The sequence below is a fragment of the Protopterus annectens genome, chromosome 17.part0, assembly GCF_019279795.1.
Source record: "Protopterus annectens isolate FY-2018-M chromosome 17.part0, PAN1.0, whole genome shotgun sequence".
NCBI lineage: Eukaryota > Metazoa > Chordata > Ceratodontiformes > Protopteridae > Protopterus > Protopterus annectens.
Window position 1 is genome coordinate 601,715,800 of NC_056751.1, and position 25,982 is coordinate 601,741,781.

Below are 25,982 nucleotides of genomic sequence, written 5' to 3' on the forward strand. Positions count from 1 at the left end.
TTACCCGGACAGGGTGTCCCTCAGGACCAATCCTTCTTTTATGCATAAGGTGGTATCCAGTGTGGCTCTTAACCAGACAATTCACCTGCCAACATTTTACCCAAATCCGCAGAACAAGGGGGAGCGGATTCTGCATTCATTGGACGTACACAGACAACTAAAATTCTACTTAAACAGGACCAAATTTCTAAGAAAGTCTGAGAACTACTGGTAGCATTTACTGCAGGGTCAGTGGGGAAGGCTATATCAAAGCAGACTATTTCTAAGTGGATAAGCCACTGCATTCGTTTCTGCTACTTGCACCATGGTAAACCTGTGCCCAAGGGCATTAGGTCACATTCCACCAGAACTGCCTCTACCTCAGCAGCTTTTCTCAGAGGGGTTCCAACCAAAGACATTCTAGAGGCTGCTACTTGGAACTCTGTTCATACCTTCACAAAGCATTATCATTTGCCTCTCTTCTTCAAATCCAGGGCAGGCTTTGCCCCTGCATTTCTGCAGGGCCTTATAGCAACTCCTAATGCTGCTTAGTTCCATCCTCCCATCCATAGCTTTGGGATTCTACCCAAATGTAATAACTGCAACAGTGAAACACGAAGAACATAGTACAGTTGTGTACACTTACCATAAATGTAAATATTCAACTGTATTCACTGTTGCAGTCTTTCCTTCACTATATACTAAAGCCTTTGTGGTGTATTTGCTTTTAGATGAAGGAAAGTTTATCTTGCTAAAAGTGCATTCACATATATTTCTGTTTATACATTTGGGGAGCACCTGACATCTGGGACAAGAAAAACTGAATAAAATGGCATCGGCTGCATGTTTTATGCCCCTGACGACCTGACGTCATGGAAGAGGAGACAGCAACTGACACAGGACCCAAGACTTTGTTATTCAGGCTGACTGAGGGCAACCTGCCAGCAGATTACCCAAATGTAATGACTGCAGCAGTGAATACACTCGAACATCTACATTTATGGTAAGTGTACACAACTGTACTTTGTGTACACTTACCATAAATGTAGATGTTCGAGTGTATTCAGTGCTGCAGTCCTGGTTAACCTCCCTCCAGCCCCCTTACTTCTCTTGGCTACACCTTTCTTCTTGTTTAGTGTATTTCTGCTTTCTCGTGTATTTGCTTTTTGTTGGAGGTGTAACCTAACATATAATTGCTTCCCATTATGGGCCACTTGACATCTGGGGCAAGAAAAACTGATGTAATGGTATTTTATACCGCTGACGACCTTACGTCATGGAAGAAGAGACAGCAACCCGCACAGGGATCCAAGGCTTTGATATTCAGGCCGGCTGAGGGCTACCTGCAGGCAGATAACCCAAATGTAATGACTGCAACAGTGAATACACTCGAACATCTACATTTATGGTAAGTGTACACACCTGTACTTTCTTCTGCCCCTCAAATGGTCTCTCAGACAGTGGTGGTAATGATTTTCAATTGGTGGGGCCAGCCTTGCTGCAACCTTTTTACTTGCTGTCTAAACAACAAATGCAACAACTACTTTGCACTGATACCCCCCCCCCCCCACACACACACACACACACACACACACACACACAGGGACAGACACTGAGGGATGCTGTAGTTCATAATTTGCCTTGAGTGCCCTATATGCCTTTCCATCCCGTCCCCTGATAACAAGATTTCTTCAGAAAGCTATGAGGTGCAAGACAAAAGTAATTCTCATAGCTTCCTTTTGGCAACAGCAGGTTTGATTCCCCTTTCCATGGCATCATCTGAAATATCCTCCATAGGTACTGGACCAATGTCTTGATTGTCTAATTCATCTGTCTACCTAACCTCACTGAGGCTTAACCCTGAAACTGATCGCATGGGTTCTCCAGTTCTCATGGTGGCCAGAGACGCCAGGCTGTCGACTTCAGTCATTCATATTTTGTCATCCTCACAAAAGCCAGACAGTAGGAAGGTTTATCTTAGCGAGTAGAAATGATTTGCCATATGGACATTTTGTTCGGGCTTGGAGCCTTTTTCAGCTCCACAGCCATCTGTTTTAGATTTTTTAGCAGATTTGTTTGACAAAAGGTGCTAACTTATCAGTTATTAAAATGCAGTTAGCAGCCATTTCTAATTTTCTTGTTGGCCAAAATCAGATTTCTGTTGCTTTCTTGAAAACTTACAAGGCTTTCATGATAGGAACCTTTCTCCTAAAATCTCCAGTTTAGGTACCCATTTCCTACACGGGATATTACTGTCATGTTACAGGCAGTAACTAGGTCTCCTTTTCGGCCTGCATCTTCAGTGGAATTGAAGTTTCTTACTTGGAAAGACAATCTTTCTTGTCTATAGGCATTGTCTTGCAGACCCCTTTACCTTGTGTTTCTTAAGCATAGGGTATCTTTGTGAACTAATCCACATTTTCTACCAAAAGTGGCTTCCGAAGCAAATCTTAATTAGATGGTCCGTCTACCAGTGTTCTTTCCATACTTTTCCAACAAAAGGGACTGTACTCTACATTTGATGAACATTCGATGTTCTTTGTGTTTCAATGTTGCAGTCATTACATTTGGGTAATCTGCTGGCAGGCTGCTATGTCGGCCTGATTAGCAAATTCTTGGGTCGTGCATCGGTTGCTGTCCCTTCTTCCATGATGTCAGGTCATCAGGGGTATAAAACATGCAGCCGACACCATTACATCAGTCTTTCTTGCTGCACGGTGCCCGAAGCAGAAGCAGTTCACAAGTGCCAGTTGGCCGACTCCTGAAATTTTCGTTTTAGAGTTTCATATCTGAAGTCTTCAACTAAAAAGCTATGTACCCTGTTGCTGAAACATTTTCTTGCTCCTTACCGATGGCAGTAAAAGTTAATAATTGCATTACTTGTGGGAAGCAAATACCTCATAAGGATTTTTATTTGTACTGTATTCCTTGCCTAGGCCCAGACCACAACATACCTTGCTGTCGGTTTTGTGCTTTATTTAATCAACGCACTATCAAACTTCGGTACATTTTTGCTTCTAAACATTTTGGCTCATGCTTTAATTATCCAGAAATGCCATCTGTTAGCAATCAGACTACCTGAATACCTAAAACAATGCAAAGAAAAAGACAGAGACAGGCCGTTGAGGTCCAAAATTGCCGACGACTCTTCTAAGCCATTTGCCAGTTCGCCGGTACTCAGTGAGGCACTTTCGCAGCCCCTGATACCCGCTACTTCTGATTCGCAGGCCTGTACTTAGACCCATTCAGAGTCCGGTATGCCCCGAGATGCTTCAATTATGGAACCTGCAGATGTCTCTACCTTGGAGCTGCTGTGCAGGCACCGGCTTCTGAGGGCGTTTTCAGGCCTACAGATTTGTATATTAGACCGATGCCATCTTCAAAACTAAGTCCAAAATCTCGACCTATTCCTAAAAAACCGACAGCTGGGCCACATGTGCAGGCCCCTGTGCTTAAAAAACACATGATCAAAATGGCTGAAGATTTAATTACTCTGATCAGGGGTAGCCAACCCTCCCCCTTCTAAGAGGCCTAGGCAAGACATTGATTATGAATCTTCTGAACAGGATTCTATTTCTTCTGACTCTTCTAATGAACAGGAATTGTCTATACCTTTATGAGGACTCTGATGCAGAATATTCCATTCCTTCTGCTTCTCCCGCTGAGGATTTTTTCTTTTGGGGAAACTTTAAGGGAACATTTCCACTGGGAAAGTCAGGATTTCTCTGAATCTAAAAAGAGACTTGGGGATTTTCTTCTTCTTCCTCAGCATAGGCCTTTGGCTATGCCTCCTGTTCTAGACATTGTTGATGATGTTTTTTCAGAATCTAGTATGGCTCCTGATTCTCTGCCTCCGGCTCCTTGTACGCCAGACAGATACTACAGGGTTTCTGACTCCCACAAATTCCTTTTCCAAAATCCTGTTGCAGATCCTGAAAACCATTTCTCAGGGTCCCAAGGGCATTAAGGCTTCTACTGCTAAAAATCCTACCCCTTCTGATAGAGATTCCAGGGCGCTGGATAGATGGGGTAAGAAGGTTTACACTTCTGCAACCTTGGCAATCAGTGCTTTAAACTGTCATTTTCATATGCTGAAATATCAACAGCATATCATAGGACTGCTTAAACAGAAAATTGTTAATTTCTGACTGTGTGGAAAACAAAGATTTATAGGATTTATTGCATTCAGCTGAACAAGTTGGAAAACATACTTTGCAAAGTGGTTTTGATTCTTTGGAGGCCTCTTGCAGAGCTGCTGTAACTGGGTCTGTGCTAAGAAGGCATGCTTGGCTCAAAGAGCAAAATCTGCCTGATCATGTTAAAGCAAAATTGTTGGATGCTCCTTTACAACAGGACCGTCTCTTTGGTAATAAGGCTGAAGAAGTTTTTAAAAAGATGGAAGATAAAGCTAAATCTATGCAAACTGTGACAGAGTTTCTTACAAGTGCAACCTCCAAGATTTATTAGGCACTGGCCTACTAAGAACTGGTCCTTTCCAGTTCCTTCGAGAGCCACTCAAGTAAAACCCAGAAATTCCAAAGGCTCCAGGTTTCAGTGACAAGGGACTTTCAGAACAAAATAATGGGCTGCGTCCTCTTCCAAATCTGGAAACAAGACACCTCTCTATGGTAAGCAGTCTCAATGGCTTCCCTTTACACTTACCAAGCACTTACCTTTTAGACGCCCCTTTGGGGGGAAAACTGGCTCTTCATGCAAGAAACTGGCAACTTATAACCCAGGGCAAATGGGTTTTAAATATAGTATCCCAGGGATACAGATTTCATTTCCACACATTGCCAATTCCAAACAGATGTCCAGACCTGCCCCCAAATCAGTGGGCAGAGGCCCAAAAACAAGTACTTTCCCTCATGAGCATGGGGGCTATTCAACCAGTACCAGAAGAGGAAAAGGGACAATGTTTCTATTCAAGACTTTTCCTTGTACCCAGAAAAGACAAATCATGGCATCCAATTCTGGACTTATCTACTCTAAACACCTTTCTGGACATTCCAAAATTCAAGATGCTGACTCTTCACCAGTTGCTTCCTATGCTAGGCAAAGATGCCTGGTTGGCAACTCTAGATTTAAAAGAGGCTTACCTGCATATTCCAATCAGGGAATCTTGCAGAAGATACCTCCGCTTCAAAGCAGGCTACTTGCATTAAAAGTTCTCTGCACTGCCCTTTGGCTTATCTACTCCGCCCAGGGTCTTTACAAAGTGCCTGACTCCAGTAATTGCATTTTGCAGGCAAAGAAATATTCAGATATATCCATACCTGGACGATTGTCTAATTCAGGCAGAAAACGAGGACACTCTTCTAAACCATATGGTGTTTGCAAAAAGGGTTCTAACTTGGCTAGGGTACACTATAAATGAAAAGAAGTCACAACTGGTACCCTCTCAAAAATTTACATTCCTGGGTGCAAGCTTGACTACAACTGCCTAGATGGCTTACCTTACACCAGAGAAGCAAATTCATATGGTGACTTACTTCAAACAGCTGGCCACAAAAACCCTGTTTTCTGCAAGGCAAATACTGAAAGCCTTGTCGTTCATGACCTCCTGCATTCTTCTAATTCCACAAGCAAGTCTGCATATGAGGAAACTTCAGTGGTACTTAAAAAGTCTATGGAGTCAGCATTGTCACAGCCTGGAAACAATGATTCCTATCATACCTTGCCTGCAACTGGAGTTCCTATGGTGGGCAGAGGCCTGCCACCAAAACAAGGGACTGTCATTCACACCACCCCCTGCCGCCCAAACCCTAACTACAGACGCATCAGACTATGCTTGGGGAGCACATCTGGCAGGGAAGTGCATTCAGGAAAATGGAGCCCAAATGAAATGCACCTTCATATCAATCAAAAAGAAATGCTAGCTGTACAGATTGCACTGACAGCCTTCAAGGACTGCCTTCATCCAGGACAATTAATGATAAAGACAGACAACACCACGGTTATGCGGTACATAAACAAGCAGGGGGGATACACACTCCTACCCCCCTTTGCAGACTAGCCATGGCATTGTGGAACACGGCCTTGACCTACCAAGTACAACTACAAGCTCAATTCCTGCCAGGAAAGCTGAATACTCTGGCAGACGAACTAAGCAGAAATCTCATGGATCCACATCCATGGAAATTGGAACCACAGATTTTCAACATGTTGACACGCAAATGGGGGAGCCCAGACATAGATCTTTTTGCCTCACCCCAGAACTATCAGTTGGACAAATTTTGCACAAGAACTCGTCACAAAAAAAGCCTGGAAAGTGGATGCACTACCATTCAGCTGGAAAAACCTATCAGTCTGTGCCTTTCCCCCTCTGCCTCTGCTCTCCAAAGTTCTACTAAAATTCAAACAGGACAAACTAAAAATGATTTTGATTGCTCCAGACTGGCCTCGCCAACACTGATACCCACTCCTGCGCAATGTGCCACACCTTCCACCGGCACCTGCCTCAGACACCTTCCTTACTATCACAGCAGAACAACCAAATTCTGCACACTTGGCTCCAAACTTTGAATCTTGCAGCGTGGCTAATCACCTAAATTCACCCTTAGCATCCCTCAGCAAACCTCTGATGGATGTCATTTTGGAAGCAGGAAGGCCTAGTACTAGAAAATCTTATGCTGACAAATGGAAAAGATTCTGTGCCTAGAATTAATCTCAAGGGACAAGCACAGCAGTGCATAACATTCCTCACATTTTACAATACTTAACTGAGATGCTTCACAAGGGGCCTGTCCTTTTCTTCCATAAAAATCAATCTCTCAGCCATTTCAGCTGATTACAACACCGAACCTTCCCTCTTCTCTCATCCTCTGCTAAAGCAGTTTCTCAGAGGGGCCAAAAACTTAAGACCACCCAGTTGAGCTCCAACCCCTGCCTGGGACCTCAATTTTGTATTGGAAAAGCTCACTCTCCTTCCTTTCGAGTCAGCTGCTACTGCAGACTTAAAATTTCTCTCCTGGAAAACAGCTTTCCTTTTAGCAGTCACTTCAGCTAGAAGGATTTCTGAATTACAGGCTCTTATGGCAGTGGAGCATTTCATCATTTTTCATGCGGACAGGGTATCTCTCAGGACCAATCCATCTTTCATGCCTAAGGTGGTATCCAGTGTGGCTCTTAATCAGACCGTTCATTTGCCAACTTTCTTTCCTAATCCACAGAACAAGGGGGAGCGAATTCTGCATTTATTGGATGTACACAGACAACTTAGATTTTACTTAAACAGGACAAAATCTCAAAGAAAAACTGAACAACTGCTGGTGGCATTTGCTGCAGGGGCAGAGGGAAAGGCTATTTCAAAGCAAACCATTTCCAAATGGATAAGCCATTGTATTCGTTTCTGCTATATGCACCATGAAAAAACTATCCCCCAGGGGATCAGATCCCATTCCACCAGGGCTGCATTTACTTCTACAGCCTTTCTCAGAGGCGTCTCAACCAGGGACATTCTAGAAGCTGCTACCTGGAGCTCAGTTCATATGTTCGCCAAACATTACCATTTACCACTTTTCTCTAAATCCAGAGCTAGCTTTGCCACTGCTGTCCTGCAGGGCCTTATAGCTGGTCCTAATGCTGTATAATTCCTTCCACCCAACCATAGCTTTGGGAATCTACCCAAATGTAATGACTGCAACAGTGAAACACAAAGAACATAGTAAAGTTGTGTACACTTAACATAAATGTAGATGTTTGAGTGTATTCACTGTTGCAGTCTGGGTTTACCCTCCCTCCAGTCCCCTATTTTTCTCCTCTGGCTATACCTCTACTTTCTTTCACTATGCTTAAGAGCCCTTTTGGTGTATTTGCTTTTGGGATTGGAGGTATATTTTCTGTGTTTTAAATTTTATCTGCTCCCCATTTGGGGGGCACCTGACATCTGGGGCAAGAAAAACTGATGTAATGGCGTCGGCTGCATGTTTTATACCCCTGACGACCTGACGTCATGGAAGAAGGGACAGCAACCAACGCAGGACCCAAGACTTTGTTAATCAGGCCAACTGAGGGCAACCTGCCAGCAGATTACCCAAATGTAATGACTGCAACAGTGAATACACTCGAACATGTACATTTATGCTAAGTGTACACAACTGTAATTTATCAATTCTACTAGAGCTGTGGCTGCTTCTTCTACTTCTCTAAAATTCCCATTGATGAGATTTGTGCTGTTAACTTGGTCTACAGTTCATACCACTATGTCACATTATAGGTTGGATGTACAGTCTAGATCTTGTACATCCTTTGGTTCTATCATACTTCAGAGTTTCCTTCCATGAGAACTGCTGGTTCCCTGGAAGTTTGGGAATCTGTCCTAGTTGTTGAGTCAGAAGTAAAATACAACATCTGATATGAAAATTCTATACTTAACATAATGCTAGAGCCATGCTGTCTTGTTCCAATTTGCTGAACAATCCTTCCCTCTACCCCCCATCCTAAATTGTCACTCTTTTGACTCACAGCTGATCAGTTGAACCTAACCAAGGACCTTGACTTTTTGACAACCAACTGTTATTCCTGTTTCTTGTTCAGTTAGTTATAGATTGTTAGGCTGCGTTGTACTCACTAGGTGAAGTGCTAGCTACAAGCAGGCAAACTTGATCTGAAGTAATTTGGGGGCACAGAGGGAATTATGGCTAAGGGAGTAGTCAGAGCCCTTATTCAAAGTTCTTGAAAAAAGCACGAAGGTCAGAACTAATAACCAAGCTGTTTGGCTAGATGGAGCAAGACCGCACAGATCTAGCATAATGGCAAGTAGATGACTTTCCTTTTATGTGTGTGTTTACATAATGATTGGTAGCCATGTTACTTGATCAGACACAAAACCAGAACCCCAACACATTGCAGTCATTCTATCACTAACAACAACATATTGGCACATAGTACTTCAGTAAAAAAGAAACAAATATCCTTTTCTGGTGCATTACCCAAAACCCTACGGCATGCACTTCAAATTTGTATGAGTAGTGGTAATGTTACAGGAAGGTTTTTTAATTTAAGGTGTAGCGTAGGGTTAGCAGACATTGCTTTAGTAATGCCTCCTAACAGTAATCCTACCCCTGCCTCTAACCTTAATCTGCATCTTAAATTAAAAAAACAAAACAAACCCTTCCCATGACACTACCACTACAGAAGACAGCTTGTACACTCACCATGTGTTAGCGTGAGCAACACACACACACACACACACACACTAAATCTGTCCCCTAACCTTAAGCCTAAACACAATCGCAGTTAATCTATCCCCTTGCTTAACCCTAATCAACACACAATTGTAAGCACACACACAAACCCTACTACATATTTTACTTACCCGTTATGAAGAAAAACCCACCTGAAAAAAACTTTGTTCGATAAAAGGCATTTCAATCGAAAAACACTGCACTTTGCCTGTCGAACAAAGCAGTCTAGTGTGTGTGTGTGTGTGTGTGGGGGGGGGGGGGGGACGCTGACCATCTGACCCGATCCTTGTAGGCGCAATGGATAACAAGAAAATAAATTTACAGTAGAGTAATTAAACAAGGTAAAAAGAAAAAATGTCTTGGCGCTTTAGTTTGAGAGTATTTTTTAAACTATTTTTCAAGTTATTTTAGAGAAATTATGTTCTAGTTTAAAATGACTGTTATTCCACTGTTTCTGTTACAATTACTTAAATTATGAAGTAGGTGCTTTTTCAGTTTTCCTTGTTTACAAAGGCAATGTTGATGTTAGAGATTCTGCTAAATGAGTAGGACTTCCTGTTAAAATTGTTATTTTAGGTGAATGTGTAACCATAACTATAAATCAGAATCGAGTACTAAATTAATGGCTTATGATGTGCAAGAGTCTTGTTTTCTTTGCATATCTTATTTCCTTCTGATGTGTGTTTTGTATTCCTATTTGTAGCTGTTACAGAAGTGTCATTTAACACAAAGAATCCTTTTTGCTTGGGAAGAAAATGAAAAGGAGCAGTAAGTATTTTGCCATTATCCTCTTATTTTCTTCCTTTGTCTCTTGCTCAACAACGCATATTAAAGGTAAGATAGCTTCCCACCTTTTTAGAGGAAACACTGTAAAATGGGGTTTTGATTGACTCATTTTATTAAATATGGATTGAAATGTAGTTATTGTCTTAACTTGTTTCTTCTTTTTTTTTTTTGTATATCTATTTTTCTTCCTTAGAGAGAAATGAATAAGTGAGTTGATCTTTTGTTTAAACAAGATTGTTTCAGTTTCATTTTTGGTATTGTAGGACAGAAAGCATTGGGTTCTAGGTGATAGTAAAGATGAATGAATCTGTAGCCTTTCCTTGTCCAAGTTATGGAAAAGCTCTTGTTTTTCTGAATACTAGGGTATATAAATAAAGATACATTTGTGCGACTTTTCTTGTGAATCTGGCTTAATTTGGGTACACTTGAGGCCTGATGATTTCTGTTGGGTCGTTCTCAGTTGAATTTGTTCTTTTCATTGCTTCCTTATTTGTATACTGTACCATGTTTTTTCTCTTGCCTGCCCCAATTTCCCCTAGTCAGTATGAGTAAAAGCGTAAATAAATGAATACATAGATGTAGACATGCATATATATATATATATATATATATACACATATATATATATATATATATATACATATACACACACACACGCACACACGCACACACACACACACACACACACACACACACACACACACACATTTCCCGTCTTTCCTGTAACTTGTCTAGTCCAGATACAGATTTGCTGTATCCAGAACTGTTTGTAAGCTTCTGAGCCCCCCAGTGTTGGAAGGAAACCTTCTAGCTTATCAGTGGGAGTGGTAAGCACTAGGCAGCCTATCTACCAGCTTATCAGTGGGAGTGGTAAGCACTAGGCAGCCTATCTACCACAAGAGGAGTGGTTTCTGGCCCAGAAATTGTAGTTTATTGGCTGTTTGGGGAGTTTTTCTATCTTTTTCAACTTTCTGGTTTAAAACCCCACGTTTGCGCTCGTTTCCCGGCTTTCTTGTAACTTAGTGTAGTCCAGATACAAATTTGCCGTATCCAGGACTGTTTGTAAGCTTCTGAGCAGTGCCAAAAGGTCTGCTGTTCAATTTTTCCCTTAGATCTGCTAGTTCTCTCCTCTCTTGCATTTTTACTAGCTTATTAGTCTAGCACTTTACCAGAATTCTTGTAGCAATTACTGTAGCACACAAAAGTGGTACCAGCACTAGACTTTCTACAAGGAAACAGCTCCATAGGTTCACAGGTGTACTAGGCTAATAGCCCTGGAGCCTTTACAAGCCTAGCCCATAGAAGTGCCCTGGCATTGTGCCACCTGACGTTAGTTCCCAGTGCCTATATCAAGTAGAGCCACTGGAGTGACCACAGGATGACCTTTCCATTACCCATCCAATCATCAAGATCTCTCTTTAAGAGGGACATCGAGGTGCTCTGCTTGACATGTATGGGAAATCTATTCCAGAGCATGGGCAGTCTCTGGGTGAGGAACCTGTCCCTCCAGCATGTTCTGTTGAATGAGGTTGAGGTCTCTGGAGCGTGTTGTGCGAAGGGATTGGGATTACTTTAGATGTAGCATTTCTAACAGAGCTGAGTCAGACATGGCTTTGTAAGTCAGGCAAAGTTCACCTCTAAGTAGGCGATATGAGACGGAGAACAGCTGGAGTCTTTTGAGTCTCTCCATGTAGGATATGTGTTTTAATGCCTATGATCTTCTTCATGAGGTACTTCTGTAGCCTCTCTAGCTTTTGCAGGTGTCTAGTGAGGTACATGCGAAATGGGGCATTATACCCAATGATTGGTCCTGTGAGAGAACAGTAGAGAGAAACGATGACCTCTTTCTTCCTGGATGCGAAACCCTTGGTAATGAGATGTACCACATAGAAGGACTTTGGGACCACAATGGCAATGTGGTGGTCGAAGGAGAGGTTGCTGTCAACATGCGTCCCCAGATCTCTTATAGTGCCTTCAGTGTTCAGTGGGCTCCCATCGATGTGGTAATTAGTGGGAACTGAGTTTTTACCAAAGGGGATGACGACACATTTTTTGGCATTAAGCTTAAGGCCATTGGTTTGACACCAGTCATTGGTCTCAGGCCTTTCTGTTGGATATCTGCATCACTTAGGGAGTTAATAATGGCTCCCAACTTGCAGTCGTCTGCAAACTCGGTCACCCAGAGTCCCTTTGTATTGGCATGGGTTTGTGAGAAGTAGATACCAAACAGGAGAGGACCCACCCCTCCAGGCATGTCTAAATGTCATTTCCCTGTGCTTTCTCCTATTAACTTGGTGAACGTGGGCATCTTGAGGCAATGTAGCAACTGCCTCATGTTCACTGACAACCCTCTCCTCTTACCTCCCAACATTCAGACTTGCGAGCAATGCACTTGTGTATCCAAACTGGAAGCCACGTACTCTCTAGCCAAGACCGGAATAGCTGGTCAAGAGGTGAAAGTCAACACTTGCACAACACCACATGGAACACACAGTCCTCAGCAACACACACCAGCACTGCCTTCACATAAAAACACAAACCACACATCCACCTTCACGGAGGCTCTCAATAAAAATCTACCCAAACAGCAAAGACCTCCAAAGCAGTAAATGCACTCTACCACCGCAACACTAACCACACGACACATAATGCTCCTAAACAGTGTGCCACTCAACCAAAGCCCCTAAGGCAAAACAGCATGCCCCAACACACTAGTCATAGGTGACTGAATAATGAGGCACACTGGATGTCCCACTCATTAGGTTGAATAAGGAGAAAGTGACATTCATCTGCCTGTCAGGTCCCAGGATCCGCCAGATAACGCTTGCACTCAGGTCTGTCAACAACAGGTACAAATATGACTCTGTTATTGTACATATGGCTGTGAATGACCTGAGACGTATCTCTCTGGACTACATGAAGAGAGACATGGAGGAGCTCTCTGATTATGTAGCCCAGGTGGGTATGACTCTAGCCCTGAGTAGCCTCCTACCATCACCCAGAATGATACCACAGTACAAGCAGAAAATGATTGATTCCAACAATTGACCAAGTTTTTTGGTGTCATTCTAAGGGGATCCAGTATCTGTCTGCCTGGGATGACATGATTAACAGACCTCGATGCTTTGCCAGAGATGGCCTGCATCTGTCACCCCTGTTCTTCAGGGTACTGGCCAAGGCTCTTGCTACCCCTTTAGTACCTTTTTTTAGTCTGTGTTCCAAAGACCAAATTACCACTGTAACAGCTACAAACAAATGCAATCTGAGGGTCAAGATGCTCAACACTAGAAGCCTAAATCTCAAAATGCACTCCTTAAAATGGAGAACACAGGAGAACATAGACATTTGTGGTGTAACAGAGTTCTGGTTCAAAGCAGCAGAAAGCACCCCTGCACTACCAGGCTATAACTCATTCCACACCTTTTGGCCCCAGAACTTGGACTGAAGCTCCAAAGGTGGTGGTGTTTCCATATTCATAAAGGATGTGCACACATCCAGACTGGGAGCCCAACATAATGCATCAGAGATACTTCAGGTGCAGCTAACATTGGGTAAGACAGCAATTCTGGTCGTAGCCTGCTATAGGTCCCCAACCATGTCCCAGGACTCACGCTCCACGTTCCTAAGGGTTTACTATTTGTAAGATCGAATGTGAATTAGTTGAACAGTCATACGATCGAAAACTAACGTCGTGGATAATCTTAGCAAACGCTCAAAACGTCTAATAACAAAATATTGAATCTCCCTACTGCATCAGACTCCAATCAAACTCTAACATGGGTCCTGAAAGGGGTGTAAGTTCAGACAGTTGAGAATCCACATTCTCAACTTCGCACAATGCTGATTCACAATTCCGAGTGCATATGTTTCTGCGTTCAACTAATTAACATTCGCTCAGTCGTCATTCAACCAAGTTAAGGTAAACCGTTCCTAAGGACCCTGGAGAAGATTAGGGTCCAACCTAACACTCTCATATTGGGTGACTTCAACTACCCCTCCATTAACTGGGAAAACTACTCCTGTACCAGTACACTTGTCCAGCGTTTCCTGTTATTCATTAATTCCAGTGCCCTGGACCAGCACGTAATTACCCCCACTAGAGGCAGCAACATCCTTGACCTGGTCATTACTAACATGGGCTACCGTTGTTCTACACCAGTAGTCAACTCAACCCTGGTTAGATCCCAACACAAACTAATCACCTTGGAAATCCCCCCCCCCCGCCCGCAATGGTAACCACCATGAAAAACTTCTCCAAAATTAACTTTGGGCTCCTAAAAACACAGGTGGCTAACTTCACGGCACCCATGCAAATGGAGAACAGTTGCATGACCACCGAATCATACACTAATGCCCTGTACAAACATGTACACAAATGCATGGGTCTTGCCATACCCGGTAGAACCAAGATGCTCTCCTCCAAAAAAAGGAAACCAATCTGGTGGTTCCCTGCCATAAACAAACTCTACAATAGAAGCAGGAAACTGATGCGGAATAAGGTGAGGTCCCATGACTGGAAAAACTCCGTTATCAGCCTCAAGAAAAAGTTGAGATCCCTCATCATATCCTCTAAAGCTAGCTATGAAAACAGAATTGCAGCAGATAGCAAAGACTACCACAAGGCCTTCTATAGTTATGTAAAGAATCTACATGGCAGTACCCAGATTTGCTCTGAGTTACTGCACAGTGGTAGTTCCTATACAGAGTCAACAGATATTGCCAATATACTGGCTGACAGATTCAGTGCAACTTTACCCATCTCTCCCCCACCAAAGGACCAATCACAATACCGGTAGATTGTCAGGCACCCAGTATTACTGCTGCGCAAGTTAAAACAGCACTGTCCAAGGCCAAGGATACAACTTCTATGGGACTTGACAATATCCCTGGCTGTGTTTTACATAAACTACAGAGTGAACTGGCACCTCACCTGTCTGCCCTGTTCAGTCACAGCCTCACCTCAGGCTTTGTCCCTACCAAATGGCACACTGCTACAGTCATCCCTCTCCACTAAGGAGGAGCGACTACAGACCCTGGGAACTTATTGCCCCATTAGCCTGATGAGTCTGATATGCTAAGCTATGGAACACATCATCATGCACTTAATAAACAAGGATATAGGGACTCTCCAAAGTCTGGATCCCACACAGTTTGGTTTTGTGAAGGGTAGATCATACCTGCTCAACTTGGTCGACTTGTTTGAGTCAGTCACCAGAGCTGTGGATGAAGGGCAAGGTGGGTCATACAGCCTACCTTGATCGGGCCAAGGTCTTTGATACCATTCCCCACTCAGGGGGCATAGAAAAACTCACTAAGCTAGGCATCAACCCCTATATCATTAGGTGGGTTGCAAACTGGCTCACAGAACCCACAGTGTGAAAGTAGCTGACTCCAAGTCAGACTGCCGACCAGTCACAAGTGGAGTCCCACACGGTTTGGTCTTGGGTCCTCTCCTGTTTGGTATCTACTTCTCTGAAGTTCAGGCCAACACAAAGGAACTCTGGCTGACAAAGTTCAGACAATTGCAAGTTGGGAGCTAATATTATCTCCCCAAGTGATGTTGACAGCCTACAGAAAGAATGACTGGTGTCAGAACCATGGCCTTAAGCTCAATGCCAAAAAGTGCCATCATCCCCATTTGAGAAAAACCCAGTTACCATGAATTACCACATCGATGGTAGTCCACTGAACACAGAAGGCGTTAAAAGAGAACTGGGAACACAAGTTGACAGCAACCTCTCTTTTGACCACCACATTGCCACTGTGGACAGAAAGTCCTTCTATGTGGCACATCTCATTACTAAGGGATGTTCTTCGTGTTTCACTGTTGCAGTCATAACATATGGGTTATCTGCTTGCAGGTAGCCCTCAGTCGGCCTGATTAACAAAGTCTTGGTTCCTGCGTCGGTTGCTGTCCCTTCTTCCATTACGTCAAGTCGTCGGGTATAAAACATGCAGCCAACGCCATTACATCAGTCTTTCTTGCCGTGCGGTGCCCGAAGCAGAAGCAGTTCTCAAGTGCCAGTCGGCCGACTCCTGAAATTTTCGTTTTCGAGTTTCAGAACCGAAGTCTTCAACTAAAGCTAAGTACCCCGTTGGGGAAACTTTTTCTTGCTCCTTACCGATGTCACTAAAAGTTAATAATTGCATTACTTGTGGAAAGCAACTACCTCGTAAAGATTTTCATTCGTACTGTATTCCTTGCCTAGGCCCTGACCACGACATACCTTGCTGTCGGTTTTGTGCTTTATTTAATCAGCGCACTGTCCGTCGTCGGTATATTTTCGTCTCTAAATTTTTTGGTTCTCAGTTTAATTATCCTGAAATGTCATCGGTTAGCCATCCGACTACCAGGATTCCAAAAAAATGCAAAGATAAAGACAGAGACAGGCCGCCAATTTCCAAAATTGCAGACGAGGCTTCTCCTAAGCCAGTCGCCGGTACTCCGTGAGGTGCTTTCGCAGCCCCTGATACCCGCTACTTCTGATTCTCAGACCACTACTGAGACCCATTCGGAGTCCGGTATGCCACGAGATGCTTCAACTATGGAGCCCACAGATGTCTCTACCGTGGATGGGTCCAGAGCCACTGTGCAGGCACCAGCTTCTGAGGATGTATTCAGGCCTATGGACTTGCATATTAAACCGACGCCTCCTCCTTCACTTAGGCCTAAATCTTGAACCATGCCTAAAGAACAGACGCCCAGGCCACATGCTCAGGCCTCTATGCCTAAAAAACAAATGATAAGAATGGCTGAAGATTTAATAACTCTAATCAGGGGTAGCCAACCCCGTCTTTCTAAGAGGCCTAGGACTGAAGTTGTTTATGAATCTTTTGACTAGGATTCTGTTTTTTCTGATTCTTCTGATGATCTGGATTTGCCCTTATCTACTTATGAGGATTCTGATGCAGAGGACTCAGTTCCCTCTGCTTCCCCTCCAGAGGAATTTTCTTGTGGGGAAACCTTACGTACTCTAAGGGAGCATTTCCACTGGGAAAGCCAGGATTTTTCTGATTCAAAAAAGAGGCTTAGGGATTTCTTACTCCTACCTCAGCATAGACCTTTAGCTATTCCTCCTGTACTTGACATAGTTGATAATGCTTTTTCGGAATCTAGTTTGGCCCCTGATTCCTTGCCTCCTGCTCCCAGAAAACCTGACAGATACTACAGGGTCTCCCTGAGCCACACAAGTTACTTTTTAAAAATCCTATTGCAGATCCAGAGAATACTTCACAGGGCCCAAGGGCATTAAGGCTTCTACTGCTAAAAATCCTATCCCTTCTGATAGAGATTCCAGGGCACTGAATATATGGGATAAGAAGGTTTACACTTCTGCAATGTTGGCCATTAGGGCTTTAAACTGCCAGTTTCATATGTTAAAGTATCAGCAAAATGTTATTGGATTGCTTAAACAGAAAATTATGTTGATTCCTGACTGTGTGGAAAATAAAGAATTACAGGATTTAATGCATTCTGCTGAACAAGTTGGAAAACATACTTTGAAATGTGGTTTTGATTCATTAGAGGCCTCTTGCAGGGCTGCTGTTACTGGGTCTGTGCTCAGAAGGCATGCTTGGCTACAGGAGCAATTTTTGCCTGATCACGTTAAAGATAAATTGTTGGATGCTCCCTTAAATCAGGACCGCCTATTTGGCAACAAGGCTGAGGAAGTTATTAAAAAGATGGAAGGTAAAGCTAAATCTATGCAAACTGTTAAAGATTTCTTACAAGTTCAGCTTCCTAGATTTAGTAGGCACTGGCCCTCTAAGAATTGGTCCTTTCCAGCCCCTTCCAGGTCTTTTCAAGCCAAACCCAGACACAGCAAAAGCCCCAGGTTTCACTCCCAGGGGACACACAGGACTAAGCAGTGGGGTGCCTCCACTTTCAAATCTGGGAGTAATAAGACTCCCCCCCCCCTATGATAAACTGTCTCAATGATTTACTTTTAAAATTTCCAAGCACTTTTCAACTGACTGCCTCTTTAGGGGGAAAGATTGCTCCTCATGCAAAGTACTGGGAACTCATTACGCAGGACAAATGGGTTTTAAATATAGTGTCCCAGGGATACAGATTTTACTTTCACATGTTGCCAGCACCAAGCGGGTGGCCGGACCTACCCCCAAATCAGTGAGCAGAGGCCCAAAAACAAGTACTTTCTCTTTTAAGCATGGGGGCTATTCAACTGGTACCAGAAGAGGAAAAGGGACTAGGTTTCTACTCTATACTTTTCCTGGTACCCCGAAAAGACCATTCATGGCATCCTATCCTGGACCTGCCTACTCTAAACACCTCTTTGGAGATTCCAAAATCAAGATGCTGACTCTTCACCAATTACTTCCTGTGCTAGGCAAAGATGCCTGGTTGGCAACACTAGATTTAAAAGAAGCATACCTGCACATCCCAATCGGGGAGTCTTGCGGAAGATACCTATGCTTCAAAGCAGGCTACATGCACTATCAGATGTTCTTCGTGTTTCACTGTTGCAGTCATTACATTTGGATAATCTGCTGGCAGGTTGCCCTCAGTCGGCCTGAATAACAAAGTCTTGGGTCCTGCATCAGTTCCTGTCCCTTCTTCCATGACGTCAGGTCGTCAGGGGTATAAAACATGCAGCCGACGCCATTTTCATCAGTTTTTCTTGCTGCGTGGTGCCCAAAGCAGAAGCAGTTCGCAAGTGCCGGTTAGCCGACTCCTGAAATTTTTGTTTTCGAGTTTCAGAACCGAAGTCTTCAACCTAAAGCTAAGTACCCTGTTGGGAAAACTTTTTCTTGCTCCTTACCAATGTCAGTAAAAGTTAATAATTGTATTAATTGTGGGAAGCAAATACCTCATCAGGATTTTCATTTGTACTGTATTCCTTGCCTAGGCCCTGATCACAACGAGCCTTGCTGTCGGTTTTGTGCTAAATTTAACCAACACACTGTTAAGCGTCTGTATATTTTTGCATCTAAATATTTTGGCTCAAGATTTAATTATCCAGAAATGTCGTCGGTTAGCTATCTGACTACTGGAATTCATAAAAAACGCAAAGAAAAAAACAGAGACAGACTGTCGAGGTCCAAAACTGACGACAAAGCTTCTCCTAAGCCATTTGCCGGTTCGCCTGTACTCAGTGAGGCAATTTCGCAGCCCCTGATACCCGCTACTTTTGATTTGCAGGCCTCTACTGAGACTCATTCGGAGTCCGGTATGCTGCGAGACACTTCCAAGTATTGAGTCCACGGATGTCTCTCTCTTAGATGGGTCCGGAGCCGCTGAGCAGTCACTGGCTTCTGAGGGTGTTTGCAGGCCTAAAGATTTGTATATTAAACCAACGCCATCCTCAAAAACGACCAAAACCCACTTCTTTCTCAAAAAATGACGCATGGACCACGTGGTCAGGCCCCTATGCCTAAAAAGCAAATGATCAAAATGGCTGAGGATTTAATTACCTTGATCAGAGGTTCCCAACCCCCTCCTGCTAAGAGGCCTTGGCAAGACACTGATTATGAATCTTCAGATAAGGTTTCCATATCTTATGATTCCTCTTCCAATCAGGAATTATCTGTTCCACCTTGTGAGGACTCTGATGCAGAAGAATCCATCCCTTCTGCTTCTCCTCCTAAGGATTTTTCTTTTGGAGAAACTTTGCATACCTTAAGGGAACACTTTCATTGGGAAAGTCAGGGTTTTTCAGAATCCAAAAAGAGGCTTAGGGATTTCCTCCTTCTTCCTCAGCATAGGCCTTTGGCTATACCTCCAGTTCTAGACATTGTTGATGATGATTTCTCCGAATCCAGCATGGATCCTGATTCCCTGTCTCCGGCTCCTAGTAAGCCAGACAGATATTACAGGGTTCCTGACTCCCACAAATTTCTTTTTAAAACCCCCTACTGCTGACCCTGAAACAATTTCTCATGGTCCCAAAGGTGTTAAGGATAGCGACTCCAGGGCGCTGGATAGATGGGGTAAGAAGGTTTACACGTCTTCAACCCTGGCAATCAGGGCTTTAAACTGTCAATTTCATATGCTTAAGTATCAGCAGCATGTCATGGGCTTACTTAAACAGAAAATTATGTTGATTTCTGACTGTGGAAAATAGAGTTACAGGATTTATTGCATTCAGCTGAACAAGTTGGAAAGCATACTTTGCAATGTGGTTTTGATTCCTTGGAGGCCTCTTGCAGGGCCGCTGTAACTGGATCTGTGATAAGAAGGCATGCTTGGCTCAAGGAACAAAATCTGCCTGATCATGTTAAAGCAAAATTGTTGGATGCTCCTTTACAACAGGACAGTCTATTTTGGTAATAAGGCAAAAAGGGTTTTGAAAAAGATGGAAGACAAAGCTAAATCTATGCAAACTGTAAAAGATTTCCTACAAGTGCAGTCACCCAGGTTCAGTAGGCACTGGCCTACTAAGAATTGGTCCTTTCCAGTACCCACCGGGTCAAACCCAGACACTCCAAAGGCTCCCAAGTTTCAGTCACAAGGAACTTACAGAACAAAACAATGGGGTGCCTCCACCTCCAAAACCAAAAATTATTCTGATTGCTCCAGACTGGCATCACAAACACTGGTACCTGCTCCTATGTAATATGTCGCACCTTCCTCCGTGGTACTTGCCTCAAACAACTTATCTACTGTCTCAGCAGAACTTTCAAATTCTACACACTCAGCTCCAAACTCTGAATCTTCCAGCATGGCTAAGCAACTAATTTCACCAGTTACATCTCTCAGCAAACCTGTGATGGATGTCATTTTGGAGGCTAGAAGGCCTAGCACTAGAAAATCTTATGCTGATAAATGGAAAAGATTCTTTGCCTGGAATCAGGCACAAGGAATAAGCACAGAAATGCCCAATATTCCTCAGATTCTGCAATATTTAACTGAGATGCTTCACAAAGGCCTATCTTTCTCTTCCATAAAAATCCACGCCTCTGCCATTTCAGCTCATTACAACACAGAGCCTCCCCACTTTTCTCATCCCCTGCTAAAGGAATATCTCAGAGGGGCCAACAATTTTAAGACCTCCCAGGAGAGCACCAACTCCTGCATGGGACCTCAATTTTGTGTTGGCAAAACTCACCCTGCCTCCTTTTGAGCCAGCTGCTACTGTGGACATAAAATTTCTCTCTTGGCAGACAGCTTTTCTTTTAGCAGTCACTTCAGCTAGAAGGCTCTCAGAACTACAGGCTCTCATGGCAGTGGAGCCTTTTTTATTTTCTACCTGGACAGGGTAGCGCTCAGGACCAATCCATCCTTTATGCCTAAAGTGGTGTCCAGTCAGGCTCTTAATCAGACCGTTCATCTGCCAACTTTTTTCCCAAATCCACAGAACAAGGCGGAGCGGATTCTGCATTCATTGGATGTACACAGACAACTAAGATTCTACTTGAACAGGACAAAATCTTTAAGAAAATCTGAGCAACTACTGGTGGCATTTGCTGCAGGAGCAGAGGGAAAGGCTATCTCAAAGCAGACAGTTTCAAAATGGATAAGCCATTGTATTCGTTTCTGCTGCATGCATCATGGTAAACCTGTCCCCAAGGGGATCAGATCCCATTCCACCAGGGCTGCATCTACTTCTGCAGCCTTTCTCAGAGGGGTTCCTACTAGAGACATTCTAGAAGCTGCTACCTGAAGCTCAGGTCATACTTTCACCAAGCATTACCATCTACCTCTCTTCTCTAAATCCAGAGCAGACTTTGCCACTGCTGTCCTGCAGGGCCTTAGAGCTGCTCCTAATGCTGTATAATTCCATCCTCACAACATTGCTTAGGGATTCTACCCAAATGTAATTACTGCAACAGTGAAACACGAAGAACATAGTACAGTTGTGTACATTTACCATAAATGTAGATGTTCGAGTGTATTCACTGTTGCATTCCTGGTTACCCACCCACCAGCCCCCTACTTTTCTCTTTTTATACCTCTTCTTTCTTTTATTATGCTCAAAATCCTTTTTGTTGTATTTGCTTTTATTTGGAGGTATATTTTTTGTGTTCTAAATTACATGCACATGTGTGTGTGTGTGTGTGTTTGTGTGTGTATATATATATATATATATATATATATATATATATATATCAATATGAATGAAAGAAACAAACTTTTGAGAGATATTTCCTCTTACCAGGGTAAAATTGCTTACAATGACTTTGCCGTTGCCAACAGAAGTAACTACCATCAAGGGCAACATTTGAACAAACCAGGCAAGCGTGCGTACAGCACTGTTGTATCTACTTTTACAACTGAAAATAGATTGCAGTTAAACCCTGATGAAACTGCTTCAAATTCGGTACAACCAACTATCATTGACAACTCACCAAACGGTGAGGTTTCCTCACCTGAGGGTGAACATTCCGATACTGATATTGGCAAAAAGAAAATTGACAGTCCTGTTCGTTGCGACAGTGAAAACACAGTTAGAACTAAAACTAGTTCTAGCTCTAACGTGAATTCTTCTTTTTTCAATAAGAGGAATCATTCCATCAAAACGAACGTTTTAACCAGGAGCCGAACCTTCCTAGGGTCCAATTCTTCCGACGACGAGGCCTAACTAGTTACTCTGAACATTTTAGTATTATTAATTTGACTGGTCATGTTTTTTCTGAATCTGAGTTCACAGTACTACATTACGGCTTAAATTTTGTTCCTACTAGTAGAGCAAACTACAGTAAAACCATTGTAGATATTAAAAAATACACAAGAAAGTTGAACTTGTTATATTTAATGCATGATATTTCTGAAACTAACAAAACCTTAATTAAACCTTCTCACTACACCCCTAAATTACAACATACTATTAAAGTGTTTGAAGAGTTATGCATTCAGGATGTCACCCATTTGTTACAAAACAAACAAAAGATTTTTAATAATTTAAAAATTGAAGAAAAGAAGGCATTAAACCATTTACCGGCTTTGAATAGTCAGTTTAGATGCATGAAAAGTGACAAAGGAGGCAATATAGTCGTAATGAAACAAGAGACATATACTACTAAAATGTTAGACATTTTAAACAATTCAGATGAATATGAAGTTATTTCTCTTTTTGACATCCGACTGTGTCAGCGGTTAATTCATTCACATCTTTATGATGCCTTAATGTCAGGTGATATAAGTTTGGAGGTATATGACTTTTGTGTGGTAGAAGACCCCAGAATTGGGGTCATTTTTGGTATACCTAAAACCCACAAAAGCTTAGAAAATCCTCCATTCAGGCCAATTGTTTCATCTCCCCATTCTGTCACCGAGGGGGTTTCTTTAATCACTGACGCTGTTCTTGGACCCATTTTACACAACCAAGATTCTTTTGTTAAAGACTCCTGGCATTTTTTGACCAAATTCAGTTCTTACATCCAGAAAGGTATATTTGACCCCCAGAGGCATATTGTCTTTACAATGGACGTTGTATCACTATACACATGCATTCCCCATTACGAGGGAGTTGAAGCTGTTAGAAGTTTTCTAAGTAACAACAACAAGGGTTTTACTAACAACGCTATTGCTACTATTTGTAGTTTTCTGGAACTTGTTTTATACAATAACTTCTTTTTATTCGGTAAGACTTATTACAAACAAAAGCGGGGGGTAGCCATGGGTTCTCCTGCTGCTCCGGCTTATGCAAACATAGTTATGGCTTGGTGGGAGTATGAATTCATTCCATTTCTCACCAAGAAATATCATGTTTCCTTTTATTGCAGGTTCATTGACTATTTGTTTTTTGTTATTGATGGCAATCTTGACACAGTGGATGCATTTATTTCTGAAGTCAACACACTTTCTAGTTATTTAAAGTTTGTTAAAGGGGTGGTCGGTTTAAAAGTTTATTTTTTAGACATTTGTCTAAGATGGGATGAAATTGAAAATAGGTTCCATAGTAGTATTTTCCGAAAGGAGACTTTCACCAATGGGTACTTGCATTTTTCAAGTAACCACCCTAGACATGTCATCAGAAATATTCCTAGAGGTCAATTCATCAGAGCTTGTCGAATGACCTCCAATGATTCTGACTTAAAACTTGAGTTTGAATTTATCATCTCCTTGTTTTTAGACAGGGGGTATGATCAACAACTATTAATTGAGACCAGCACTGATATTTTCAATAAACGGAGCGAGCAATATCCAGCACTACTTGATTTTCCAAGTAGTTTAATACACCATGGTAACATTAGAACAACTGATATTAACAAGGGAGGTGATACAAACACCAACTTGATTTGCTCTATTGAAATGAGTGCTGATTGTCACCACATACAAAATTTAGTCAGGAAATATTGGAGGGTCATTAAGGGAAACTTAGATCTTTCTGACGTTTTAGGTGATCAACCATTTTTTGTATCAAGAAATAATTCTAGTTTAAAGAGAATTTTGGAATTTAACCCTATTTTCAGTAGCAGTACTACTAGTACCAAGAAAGGTATGCAGTGTTGCTATCAATGCGATATGTGTAGGTTTATTTCTGAAGGACCCTACATCACAGTAGAAACTTATGACAGAACCTTGACAGTACCTAATTGTGTAAATTGCAACATTAAAGGTGTTATTTACATTAGTTTGTGCAACACCTGCCCAGCTTTTTATGTTGGGATGACAACTAGATGTCTTTGGACTCGTATTAGAGAGCATATTTATGATATTAAAAAGAAAGATGTCACTAATGCTCTCTATAAGCATTCCACTGTTTGTTCTCCCTTCAAAAAATTTTTGTTTTCAGTTTTGGAAGTTTGCAAAACTGACATGAGGGGGGGTGATTTTAAGAACTACATACAACAGAGGGGAAACTATGTGGCAGATCAAATTAAAAGCTGACAGTTTCCCTGGCTTAAACGAGGCCATCAACATTAAATGTTTTTTAAAGCACAGGAAGTTACATGTCCATAAAAGGAATGGTACTACTACCTCTATTTTTAATTAAAGAACACACAGTTGATTTTAATTATTTACTTGTTAAATTGTTCAATTGATTAATTATTTGTGGGTGTATTTAAACTTGCATTGTGGTGTTTTTATTCATTCTGATGAAGTCTTTCGACGAAAGCGGAGAACTAAATTTTATTACGCTATTTGCTTCACTGTTTCTTTCATTCATATTGAAATTTGCCTCTCATTGCTGCATTCACCGTGGTGCTTTTTGTTTTCTTGATTTGGTTTTGGCATCTTGGTTGGATTTTATATATATATATATATATATATATATATATCCTGACATCTGGGGCAAGAAGAACTGATGAAAATGGCGTTGGCTGCATGTTTTATACCTTAATGACCTGACGTCACGGAAGAAGGGACAGCAATCGATGCAGGACCCAAGACTTTGTTATTCAGGCCGACTGAGGGCAACCTGCCAGCAGATTACCCAAATGTATTGACTGCAGCAGTGAATACACTTGAACATCTACATTTATGGTAAGTGTACACAACTGTACTTTCTCTTCACTGCCCTTTGGCTTATCTACTGCACCCAGGGTATTCACAAAGTGCCTAGCCCCAGTTATTGCATTTTGCAAGCAAAGAAATATTCAAATATACCCATACCTGGATGATTGCCTAATTCAGGCAGAAAGCCAGGACATACTTTTGAATTATCTGGCCTTTGTACAAAGGGTTCTAACTTGTCTGGGGTACACCATAAAGGAAAAGAAGTCACACCTGGTACCCTGTCAACAAATTATATTCCTGGGAACAAGCTTGAATACAACTTCCTAGATGGCTTACCTCACGCCAGAGAAACAAATTCATTTGACAACCTTCTTCAAACAATTGGCCACAAAATCCTTGCTATCTGCAAGACAAATACTGCAGGTTCATGGCCTCCTGCATTCTTCTAATTCCATATGCAAGACTGCATATGAGGAAACTACAGTGGTATCTAAAGCCTATGGTGTCAACATTCTTAAGATCTAGAAGCAATGATTCCTATCATACATTGCCTACGCCTAGAATTCCTTTGGTGGGCAGAGGCCTGCCACCAAAACAAGGGATTACCTTTCACACTACCCCGTTTCGCCCAAACCCTAACAACAGACTCATCAGACTATGCATGGGGG

General features: G+C 42.3%; 1 protein-coding gene across 1 annotated transcript in view; it reads left to right on the top strand.

Annotated features, from left to right (window-relative positions):
• The window catches only part of PPP6R1 (protein phosphatase 6 regulatory subunit 1), a 3,522,349-nt gene that overhangs the window by 1,748,792 nt on the left and 1,747,575 nt on the right, over positions 1–25,982 (top strand). The window contains exon 11 of the mRNA XM_044059463.1: positions 9,871–9,935. Within this exon, the coding sequence (XP_043915398.1) occupies positions 9,871–9,935 (65 nt within the window). The remainder of the gene's footprint in view (positions 1–9,870; positions 9,936–25,982) is intronic.